We start from the raw sequence: 13361 nt of genomic DNA on the forward strand, positions 1-13361 counted from the left end.
TCTTGATGATCTATCATCATAATACAGTGAACAGTGTGAACCAGTAAATATGAACTAAGAGGGATTTATGTGTACTCAAAAGCAAAAGTATAAACACATGTAAAACAAATATGTACATCATATAAAGGAGTTCATCTATAAGATCATTAATAATTAAAAATTATTTCTGAATATCTCTATACACATAAAAAGTATTTGTAACATGTTTTGTCCTGTTTATTCTCACCTTTACAGTCAAAGTGTTCATTTTTAAATACAAGTACACAATGATGTATATTAAAACATGTACTTGACTGAAAAAAGCAAAAATCGAAAATATCTAATCTATAAATGTTAGAATCTATGTGCTAATGTTGTTAGAAAGTCAAAGTGAAAGTTTTGACGGTTTATTTCAAATCCTGCATCTTCATTTGCTGCTGCTGTTCTCACCAGCACACTTGTGTTTCTTACACTGCTTCTTATAAGAGAATCTTTCACCACACACACTGCAACTCCACACTTTCTCACCTGTGTGTGTTATCATGTGTACTTTCAAATGCGGACTTTGTATAAAACTTTTACAACATACTGAACATGTATAAGGTTTTTCACCAGTGTGCGTTCTCATGTGCCTTTTCAACTCACCGCGTTGTATAAAACCTTTATGACAGACCGAACATGACAAAGGTTTTTCTCCGGTGTGTTTGCTCATGTGTGCTTTCAAATAGACATTTTGCGAAAACCCTTTACCACATTCTGAACAGATAAAAGGTTTTTCACCAGTGTGTATTCTTGTGTGTCTTACCAAATATTTTTGTTCGGTGTATCTTTTACCGCAAATTGAGCACATAAATGTTTTTTCTCCAGTGTGTATTCTCATGTGTGCTTTGAAATGGTGCCTTCGAACAAAATCTTTACCACAGATTGAACATGAAAAAGGTTTTTCTCCAGTGTGTGTTCTCATGTGTACTTTCAGACGACAATGGTATTTAAAGGTTTTGTCGCAGTGAGAACATGTGAAGTGTGTGTTGTCAGTGTGACATGTCTTATCATCTTTAGAGTCTTCATCATCAGTGTCAGGAGAGTGTGACGTTGTGTCCTCACTATCTGATAGTGGAGCTAAGAGCTTGTCTGCTTGTGATCCTCCACAGTGGTCTCCATCAGCTTCTGTTGTCATGTGTTGAGTTGAGCTGCTGCTTGGAGGCTCCGCCTCTCTCTTCTCCTCACTTTCACCTTTGACCTCATCACCTTCACTCTTCACAGGGACACCAGTCACTGGCATCTTGGTGACAACCTCCTCCAGTCCTTCAAGATGCTCTCCCTGCTGACTGATGCTGTGTTCCTCCTCTTCCTCCTTAATGTGAGGGGTCAGGGGGTCCTCCTCTTCATCCTTAATGTCAGGGCTCTGTGGATCCACCGCTTCCTCTTTAAAATGGGGTGTCAGTGGGTCTTCCTCTTCCTCTTTAAAATGGGGTGTCAGTGGGTCCTCCTCTTCCTTTTTAAAATGGGGGATCAGTGGGTATTCCTCTTCCTTCTTAATGTGGGAGGGCCGCATCCTGAACCTCCACTTCTGTTGCTCAGGGTGAAGATGTTCTTCACAGACGTCTGCAAGACAAACACACCATTTTTCATCAGTCACACAATGCATTCAGTACTTTTACATGCACATAGGAAAAACAAGTTATCATATGAACTGTCTTGAAATCTCAGTGACCCACAAACACGCTGCTCTTTACAACATTATTCACAGGAAAAGAAAAACAAACCAGGACGACAGGACTTTTTAATATGGATATATATCATGTATGTCATGTAGTAACTAGGGATGATGTTTAATAAGAAATTATCGAGTTTGAGCCTATTATCGAATCCTCTTATCGAACCGATTCCTTATCGATTCTCTTATCGAGTCCAGCTAGGTTGTTGTATATGGAAAAAAACACACAATATTTGGTTTAACAAAAGCTCACTTTTATTATATAACAAAAAAATAAAATCTAATAAATAAATAAATATTGACTGTTACCCCCCTAAAAAAATAAAACAAAATAAATAAATATTGACTGTTGTTACCCAAAGTATATTAAGTGGGATTTTTCAGAAAAACAAATATATACAGTAACACAAAAACAACCTGTCTCTGTGATCACTATAGGTGTATAAATAATAATATAGTGTTAAATAAAATCAGTCCCTTGGGCACAAAACTGAAAATAATACAGCTCTCCAAAAAGTGCACTTCTGCTGCTAGACTTAGACTTAGACTTAGACAAACTTTAATGATCCACAGGGGAAATTGTTCAACACAGTAGCTCAGTTACAATGATGGAAAGTGTAAGGATGGAAAGGACAATGCAGGTATAAATAGACTAAAAAAAGCTAAAAAAGCTATTTGATATAACTGTTTGTTATGATGCTTTGACATTTTTGCACTTTAATGAATGATCTTTATTGAAAGAAAATTCTATGAAGAGAAAAGTTGATTGCAAATCTGGTTACAGTGCTAAAAAATGAAAAGTTAAAGCTAAAAAAGAAATCCACTTTATTGAGTTAACATTATTTCTTTTTAGGGTAGATAGATAGATAGATAGATGTGATGTTATGTTATGAGCTAGGGAATATAACAACTACACTACCCAGCATGCAACGGGAGTGACGAGCATGCGCGGTAGCCCCGAAAAGTGTTGTTGCATGTCGTCACCCGGCAGCTAAGAATGAGGTTATGAGCACGCTGTGAAAGTAAACGTCAAGAACTCAGCCAACACGCCTCGTCTGCATTATTTATAGTTAGACAGACAACACATATACAGTGTGATTTTGTTTTGTTTACAAGGACAGAAAAACAAAAGTTAAAAAAGGGAGATGTCATATATGTATTTGCTGCGGTTGCTTTAAGAACGTTGCGACAGCTGCCGTAAAGGAGGTGCGTTGCTAGCCTGGTTGCTATGTTTCCGGTTGGTCGTAAAAGTGTTGGTCATGTGTTTGTACCCTGCTCAAATCTCTCAGTAAAGTTATTCATTGAATTATACCTTTTGTTTTGAACTTTATTACACCTTGGAGCACTTTTTCCGGTCCATTGTTTTCCTGCTTTCGCTATCTGCGCCTAATGACTGAGCTACGTGACGTCATTTCTTGTGATGTCTCAAGGGGCATTTCTGGTCGGGACGGGATTCGTTCCCAGCGATTCAAATAAAGAACCAACTCTTTTTCTTTACTATAGTGGTCTCGATAACGGGTACCGGTTCTCAAAAAGGGATTCGAGTCCGAGGGCTCGGTTCTTTTCTTATCGAACAACCGGGAAAACCGGTTTCGAGTATCATCCCTAGTAGTAACATTCTTATAACATGTAATATATACATCATGTATATATCACATATTGCAAGAATGTTACCACATTACCTATATACTTACATCATGTATATATTACATGTTATTATGAATGTTACTACATTACATACAGTATATACTTACAAACCCAGTTTCCATATGAGTTGGGAAATTGTGTTAGATGTAAATATAAACGGAATACAATGATTTGCAAATCCTTTTCAACCCATATTCAGTTGAATATGCTACAAAGACAACATATTTGATGTTCAAACTGATAAACATTTTTTTTTTTGTTGCAAATAATCATTAACTTTAGAATTTGATGCCAGCAACACGTGACAAAGAAGTTGGGAAAGGTGGCAATAAATACTGATAAAGTTGAGGAATGCTCATCAAACACTTATTTGGAACATCCCACAGGTGAACAGGCTAATTGGGAACAGGTGGGTGCCATGATTGGGTATAAAAGTAGATTCCATGAAATGCTCAGTCATTCACAAACAAGGATGGGGCGAGGGTCACCACTTTGTCAACAAATGCGTGAGCAAATTGTTGAACAGTTTAAGAAAAACCTTTCTCAAGCAGCTATTGCAAGGAATTTAGGGATTTCACCATCTACGCTCCGTAATATCATCAAAGGGTTCAGAGAATCTGGAGAAATCACTGCACGTAAGCAGCTAAGCCCGTGACCTTCGATCCCTCAGGCTGTACTGCATCAACAAGCGACATCAGTGTGTAAAGGATATCACCACATGGGCTCAGGAACACTTCAGAAACCCACTGTCAGTAACTACAGTTGGTCGCTACATATGTAAGTGCAAGTTAAAACTCTCCTATGTAAGGTGAAAACCGTTTATCAACAACACCCAGAAACGCCGTCGGCTTCGCTGGGCCTGAGCTCATCTAAGATGGACTGATACAAAGTGGAAAAGTGTTCTGTGGTCTGACGAGTCCACATTTCAAATAGTTTTTGGAAACTGTGGACGTCGTGTCCTCCGGACCAAAGAGGAAAAGAAACATCCGGATTGTTATAGGCGCAAAGTTGAAAAGCCAGCATCTGTGATGGTATGGGGGTGTATTAGTGCCCAAGACATGGGTAACTTACACATCTGTGAAGGCGCCATTAATGCTGAAAGGTACATACAGGTTTTGGAGCAACATATGTTGCCATCCAAGCAACGTTACCATGGACGCCCCTGCTTATTTCAGTAAGACAATGCCAAGCCACGTGTTACATCAACGTGGCTTCATAGTAAAAGAGTGTAGGTACTAGACTGGCCTGCCTGTAGTCCAGACCTGTCTCCCATTGAAAATGTGTGGCGCATTATGAAGGCAAAAATACCACAAGGGAGACCCCCGGACTGTTGAACAACTTAAGCTGTACATCAAGCAAGAATGGGAAAGAATTCCACCTGAGAAGCTTCAAAAATGTGTCTCCTCAGTTCCCAAACCTTTACTGAGTGTTGTTAAAAGGAAAGGCCATGTAACACAGTGGTGAACATGCCCTTTCCCAACTACTTTGGCACGTGTTGCAGCCATGAAATTCTAAGTTAATTATTATTTGCAAAAAAAAATAAAGTTTATGTGTTTGAACATCAAATATGTTGTCTTTGTAGCATATTCAATTGAATATGGCTTGAATAGGATTTGCAAATCATTGTATTCTATTTATATTTACATCTAACACAATTTCCCAACTCATATGGAAACGGGGTTTGTACATCATGTATTTAAAATGTTAATGAGGGTTTTAGGGTGTTATTTAGAGCACTTTATAGGCAGAATTGAGCAGCTACGAATGACTCAAATGTTAGCTAACTTTTGCTAAGGTTTATTTTCTATCTAGAATACATAAAAAAATAAAAACGTGTTATTGTCTTCGACTTGCTCAGTGGCCTCGTGGTTAGAGTGGAAGGTCGTGAGTTCAAACCCCGGCCGAGTCATACCAAAGACTATAAAAATGGGACCCATTGCACTCAGCATCACCGCTCTCCCTCACCTCCCAGGGGGTGAACTTGGGGATGGGTAAAATGCAGAGGATAATTTCACCACACGTAGTGTGTGACTACCGTTGGGACCTTAACTTGAACTTACATAGGGACTGTGAATGATTCCAAAAGGTGCAGTTCCCCTTGAAATTACAAAATGGAACAACAAGATTTCATGTGACAAGAACAGAATATTTAATAATAAAATGCCTCATAGCAAATGTGATGAATTCATCTTAATAGTGTCCTTTTTCAACCTCTCCCTTTTAAAGGGCAAAGTCCTCGCAGGGTCTTTTGTCCTAATGACTGCCTGGTTAAAGTGAGGAGACTATAATTTAGGAAAACTATTTATTTACAAATGGACTAAGATAAGTACGTCTCTGCGCTGCTGACCTTTCTCCACTCAAGATGATCTCCTGCTGACCCCACTATGGACTGGACTCTCCCACTATTATGCTAGATCCACTATGGACTGGACTCTCACACTATTATGTTAGATCGACTATGGACTGGACTCTCACACTATTATGTTAGATCCACTATGGACTGGACTCTCACACTATTATGTTAGATCCACTATGGACTGGACTCTCACACTATTATGTTAGATCCACTATGGACTGGACTCTCACACTATTATGTTAGATCCACTATGGACTGGACTCTCACACTATTATGTTAGATCCACTATGGACTGGACTCTCACACTATTATGTTAGATCCACTATGGACTGGACTCTCACACTATTATGTTAGATCCACTATGGACTGGACTCACACAATATTATGTTAGATCCACTATGGACTGGACTCTCACACTATTATGCCAGATCCACTATGGACTGGACTCTCACACTATTATGTTAGATCCACTATGGACTGGACTCTCACACTATTATGTTAGATCCACTATGGACTGGACTCTCACACTATTATGTTAGATCCACTATGGACTGGACTCTCACACTATTATGTTAGATCCACTATGGACTGGACTCTCACACTATTATGCTAGATCCACTATGGACTGGACTCTCACACTATTATGTTAGATCCACTATGGACTGGACTCTCACACTATTATGCTAGATCCACTATGGACTGGACTCTCACACTATTATGTTAGATCCACTATGGACTGGACTCTCACACTATTATGTTAGATCCACTATGGACTGGACTCTCACACTATTATGTTAGATCCACTATGGACTGGACTCTCACACTATTATGTTAGATCCACTATGGACTGGACTCTCACACTATTATGTTAGATCCACTATGGACTGGACTCTCACACTATTATGTTAGATCCACTATGGACTGGACTCTCACACTATTATGCTAGATCCACTATGGACTGGACTCTCACACTATTATGCTAGATCCACTATGGACTGGACTCTCACACTATTATGCTAGATCCACTATGGACTGGACTCTCACACTATTATGTTAGATCCACTATGGACTGGACTCTCACACTATTATGCTAGATCCACTATGGACTGGACTCTCACACTATTATGTTAGATCCACTATGGACTGGACTCTCACACTATTATGTTAGATCCACTATGGACTGGACTCTCGCACTATTATGTTAGATCCACTATGGACTGGACTCTCACACTATTATGTTAGATCCACTATGGACTGGACTCTCACACTATTATGTTAGATCCACTATGGACTGGACTCTCACACTATTATGTTAGATCCACTATGGACCGGACTCTCACACTATTATGCTAGATCCACTATGGACTGGACTCTCACTATTATGTTAGATCCACTATGGACTGGACTCTCACACTATTATGTTAGATCCACTATGACTAGACTCTCACACTATTATGTTAGATCCACTATGGACTGGACTCTCACACTATTATGTTAGATCCACTATGGACTGGACTCTCACACTATTATGTTAGATCCACTATGGACTGGACTCTCACACTATTATGTTAGATCCACTATGGACTGGACTCTCACACTATTATGTTAGATCCACTATGGACTGGCCTCTCACACTATTATGTTAGATCCACTATGGACTGGACTCTCACACTATTATGTTAGATCCACTATGGACTGGACTCTCACACTATTATGTTAGATCCACTATGGACTGGACTCTCACACTATTATGTTAGATCCACTATGGACTGGACTCTCACACTATTATGTTAGATCCACTATGGACTGGCCTCTCACACTATTATGTTAGATCCACTATGGACTGGACTCTCACACTATTATTTTAGATTCACTATGGACTGGACTTTCACACTATTATGCTAGATCCAATATGGACTTTCACACTATTATGCTAGATCCACTATGGACTGGACTCTCACTATTATGTTAGATCCACTATGGACTGGACTCTCACACTATTATGCTAGATCCACAATGGACTGGCCTCTCACATTATTATGTTAGATCCACTATGGACTGGACTCTCACACTATTATGTTAGATCCACTATGGACTGGACTCTCACATTATTATGCTAGATCCACTATGGATTGGACTCTCACACTATTATGTTAGATCCACTATGACTAGACTCTCACAATAGTATGCTAGATCCACAATGGACTGGACTTTCACACTATTATGTTAGATCCACTATGGACTGGACTCTCACACTATTATGTTAGATCCACTATGGACTGGACTCTCACACTATTATGTTAGATCCACTATGGACTGGACTCTCACACTATTATGCTAGATCCACTATGGATTGGACTCTCACACTATTATGTTAGATCCACTATGACTAGACTCTCACAATAGTATGCTAGATCCACAATGGACTGGACTTTCACACTATTATGTTAGATCCACTATGGACTGGACTCTCACACTATTATGCTAGATCCACTATGGACTGGACTCTCACACTATTATGCTAGATCCACTATGGACTGGACTCTCACACTATTATGCTAGATCCACTATGGACTGGACTATCACACTATTATGTTAGATCCACTATGGACTGGACTCTCACACGATTATGTTAGATCCACTATGGACTGGACTCTCACTATTATGCTAGATCCACCATGGACTGGACTCTCACACTATTATGTTAGATCCACTATGGACTGGACTCTCACTATTATGCTAGATCCACTATGGACTGGACTCTCACACGATTATGTTAGATCCACTATGGACTGGACTCTCACTATTATGCTAGATCCACTATGGACTGGACTCTCACACTATTATGCTAGATCCACTATGGACTGGACTCTCACACGATTATGTTAGATCCACTATGGACTGGACTCTCACTATTATGCTAGATCCACTATGGACTGGACTCTCACACTATTATGCTAGATCCACTATGGACTGGACTCTCACACGATTATGTTAGATCCACTATGGACTGGACTCTCACACTATTATGTTAGATCCACCATGGACTGGACTCTCACACTATTATGTTAGATCCACTATGGACTGGACTCTCACAATATTATGTTAGATCCACTATGGACTGGACTCTCACACTATTATGCCAGATCCACTATGGACTGGACTCTCACACTATTATGTTAGATCCACTATGGACTGGACTCTCACACTATTATGTTAGATCCACTATGGACTGGACTCTCACACTATTATGTTAGATCCACTATGGACTGGACTCTCACACTATTATGTTAGATCCACTATGGACTGGACTCTCACACTATTATGCTAGATCCACTATGGACTGGACTCTCACACTATTATGTTAGATCCACTATGGACTGGACTCTCACACTATTATGCTAGATCCACTATGGACTGGACTCTCACACTATTATGTTAGATCCACTATGGACTGGACTCTCACACTATTATGTTAGGTCCACTATGGACTGGACTCTCACACTATTATGTTAGATCCACTATGGACTGGACTCTCACACTATTATGTTAGATCCACTATGGACTGGACTCTCACACTATTATGTTAGATCCACTATGGACTGGACTCTCACACTATTATGTTAGATCCACTATGGACTGGACTCTCACACTATTATGTTAGATCCACTATGGACTGGACTCTCACACTATTATGCTAGATCCACTATGGACTGGACTCTCACACTATTATGTTAGATCCACTATGGACTGGACTCTCACACTATTATGTTAGATCCACTATGGACTGGACTCTCACACTATTATGCTAGATCCACTATGGACTGGACTCTCACACTATTATGTTAGATCCACTATGGACTGGACTCTCACACTATTATGTTAGATCCACTATGGACTGGACTCTCACACTATTATGTTAGATCCACTATGGACTGGACTCTCACACTATTATGTTAGATCCACTATGGACTGGACTCTCACACTATTATGTTAGATCCACTATGGACTGGACTCTCACACTATTATGCTAGATCCACTATGGACTGGACTTTCACACTATTATGCCAGATCCACTATGGGCTGGACTCTCACTATTATGTTAGATCCACTATGGACTGGACTCTCACACTATTATGTTAGATCCACTATGACTAGACTCTCACAATAGTATGCTAGATCCACTATGGACTGGCCTCTCACACTATTATGTTAGATCCACTATGGACTGGACTCTCACACTATTATGTTAGATCCACTATGGACTGGCTTCTCACACTATTATGTTAGATCCACTATGGACTGGACTCTCACACTATTATTTTAGATTCACTATGGACTGGACTTTCACACTATTATGCTAGATCCACTATGGACTTTCACACTATTATGCTAGATCCACTATGGACTGGACTCTCACTATTATGTTAGATCCACTATGGACTGGACTCTCACACTATTATGCTAGATCCACAATGGACTGGCCTCTCACACTATTATGTTAGATCCACTATGACTAGACTCTCACAATAGTATGCTAGATCCACAATGGACTGGACTTTCACACTATTATGTTAGATCCACTATGGACTGGACTCTCACACTATTATGTTAGATCCACTATGGACTGGACTCTCACACTATTATGCTAGATCCACTATGGATTGGACTCTCACACTATTATGTTAGATCCACTATGACTAGACTCTCACAATAGTATGCTAGATCCACAATGGACTGGACTTTCACACTATTATGTTAGATCCACTATGGACTGGACTCTCACACTATTATGCTAGATCCACTATGGACTGGACTCTCACACTATTATGCTAGATCCACTATGGACTGGACTCTCACACTATTATGCTAGATCCACTATGGACTGGACTATCACACTATTATGTTAGATCCACTATGGACTGGACTCTCACACGATTATGTTAGATCCACTATGGACTGGACTCTCACTATTATGCTAGATCCACCATGGACTGGACTCTCACACTATTATGTTAGATCCACTATGGACTGGACTCTCACACGATTATGTTAGATCCACTATGGACTGGACTCTCACTATTATGCTAGATCCACTATGGACTGGACTCTCACACGATTATGTTAGATCCACTATGGACTGGACTCTCACACTATTATGTTAGATCCACTATGGACTGGACTCTCACACTATTATGCTAGATCCACTATGGACTGGACTCTCACACTATTATGTTAGATCCACTATGGACTGGACTCTCACACTATTATGTTAGATCCACTATGGACTGGACTCTCACACTATTATGCTAGATCCACTATGGACTGGACTCTCACACTATTATGTTAGATCCACTATGGACTGGACTCTCACACTATTATGTTAGATCCACTATGGACTGGACTCTCACACTATTATGTTAGATCCACTATGGACTGGACTCTCACACTATTATGTTAGATCCACTATGGACTGGACTCTCACACTATTATGTTAGATCCACTATGGACTGGACTCTCACACTATTATGCTAGATCCACTATGGACTGGACTTTCACACTATTATGCCAGATCCACTATGGACTGGACTCTCACTATTATGTTAGATCCACTATGGACTGGACTCTCACACTATTATGTTAGATCCACTATGACTAGACTCTCACAATAGTATGCTAGATCCACTATGGACTGGCCTCTCACACTATTATGTTAGATCCACTATGGACTGGACTCTCACACTATTATGTTAGATCCACTATGGACTGGCCTCTCACACTATTATGTTAGATCCACTATGGACTGGACTCTCACACTATTATTTTAGATTCACTATGGACTGGACTTTCACACTATTATGCTAGATCCACTATGGACTTTCACACTATTATGCTAGATCCACTATGGACTGGACTCTCACTATTATGTTAGATCCACTATGGACTGGACTCTCACACTATTATGCTAGATCCACAATGGACTGGCCTCTCACACTATTATGTTAGATCCACTATGACTAGACTCTCACAATAGTATGCTAGATCCACAATGGACTGGACTTTCACACTATTATGTTAGATCCACTATGGACTGGACTCTCACACTATTATGTTAGATCCACTATGGACTGGACTCTCACACTATTATGCTAGATCCACTATGGATTGGACTCTCACACTATTATGTTAGATCCACTATGACTAGACTCTCACAATAGTATGCTAGATCCACAATGGACTGGACTTTCACACTATTATGTTAGATCCACTATGGACTGGACTCTCACACTATTATGCTAGATCCACTATGGACTGGACTCTCACACTATTATGCTAGATCCACTATGGACTGGACTCTCACACTATTATGCTAGATCCACTATGGACTGGACTATCACACTATTATGTTAGATCCACTATGGACTGGACTCTCACACGATTATGTTAGATCCACTATGGACTGGACTCTCACTATTATGCTAGATCCACCATGGACTGGACTCTCACACTATTATGTTAGATCCACTATGGACTGGACTCTCACACGATTATGTTAGATCCACTATGGACTGGACTCTCACTATTATGCTAGATCCACTATGGACTGGACTCTCACACGATTATGTTAGATCCACTATGGACTGGACTCTCACTATTATGCTAGATCCACTATGGACTGGACTCTCACACTATTATGCTAGATCCACTATGGACTGGACTCTCACACGATTATGTTAGATCCACTATGGACTGGACTCTCACACTATTATGTTAGATCCACTATGGACTGGACTCTCACACTATTATGCTAGATCCACCATGGACTGGACATCTGCGGTCCCCTCCAGGGTTTCTCATTGTCATCCCACTGGGTTGAGTTTTTCCTTGCCCTGATGTGGGATCTGAGCCGAGGATGTCGTTGTGGCTTGTGCAGCCCTTTGAGACACTCGTGATTTAGGGCTATACAAGTAAACACTGATTGATTGATTGATAAGTAACTCATTTTTACAGGTAGCTAAGCAACCAGGTCGTTGCAAGTACCAGACTTACGTGCATCAACAACACCCATATCCTTACACACAACATATTTAAGAATTGCAGTAATAAATAAATATAAAGTTAGTAAACATGTGATAGTAAGAAGTAAACAAACCTGTTCTGTGTAACACAACTTGATGTTTTTGATGTTGTCGCTCCTTCTCCTCTTTTGTTGGACAAAGTTCCTCCTCGTACTCTGCTATCGTTCTTTCGCACATTTTCACACAATCACAACACTTTACACTCACACTTGATCTCTGCTTAGCGATGTGTTTTGATCACTAATTTTGTCTTCTTAATCCGCGCGTAGTTGTAAGAATGTGTCGCGTCTTTGTTAGCAGCTAACAAGCTAAGCTAGCTAACAAGCGAAGAAGCGTCAACATGCGCTCAGACTAATGTATCCGGATACAAACAATTATTGACGATGTTTACTCTATTGAACGACATATATGTGCACATGTATGCACTGATAAAAAATACAGAACTATAATGCCCACGTTTAGACTTTCTCCATCAAACGCCATCTTGCGTTTTTCTCTTTCTTCTTCTTTCTATTTCCAGCAGACTAGTAGAACATCTTAGGTGTATTGCTGCCCTCCACAGGTTCTTAACGGGATTTCCTCC

At 40.1% G+C, this 13361-nt stretch overlaps 1 protein-coding gene across 1 annotated transcript; it reads right to left on the reverse strand.

Annotated features, from left to right (window-relative positions):
- Window positions 1-215: 215 nt before the first annotated feature.
- Window positions 216-13254, reverse strand: LOC133640692 (oocyte zinc finger protein XlCOF22-like). Its single transcript, XM_062034255.1, has 2 exons — window positions 12853-13254; window positions 216-1584 (listed from the first exon to the last, which is right to left on the reverse strand). Exons 1-2 carry the CDS (start codon window positions 12953-12955, stop codon window positions 407-409), a joined length of 1281 nt encoding a protein of 426 aa, XP_061890239.1. The 5' UTR covers window positions 12956-13254; the 3' UTR covers window positions 216-406.
- Window positions 13255-13361: the final 107 nt, after the last annotated feature.

Source organism: Entelurus aequoreus, linkage group LG23 (assembly GCF_033978785.1).
Source record: "Entelurus aequoreus isolate RoL-2023_Sb linkage group LG23, RoL_Eaeq_v1.1, whole genome shotgun sequence".
NCBI lineage: Eukaryota > Metazoa > Chordata > Actinopteri > Syngnathiformes > Syngnathidae > Entelurus > Entelurus aequoreus.

Coding starts and splice junctions, on each gene's coding strand:
- LOC133640692 (XM_062034255.1), bottom strand. CDS start 12,955: ATGTGCGAAAGAACGATAGCAGAGTACGAGGAGGAACTTTGTCCAACA. Junction 1,585..12,852: donor AGTTGTGTTACACAGAACAG/GTTTGTTTACTT, acceptor TTTGTCTTGCAG/ACGTCTGTGAAGAACATCTT.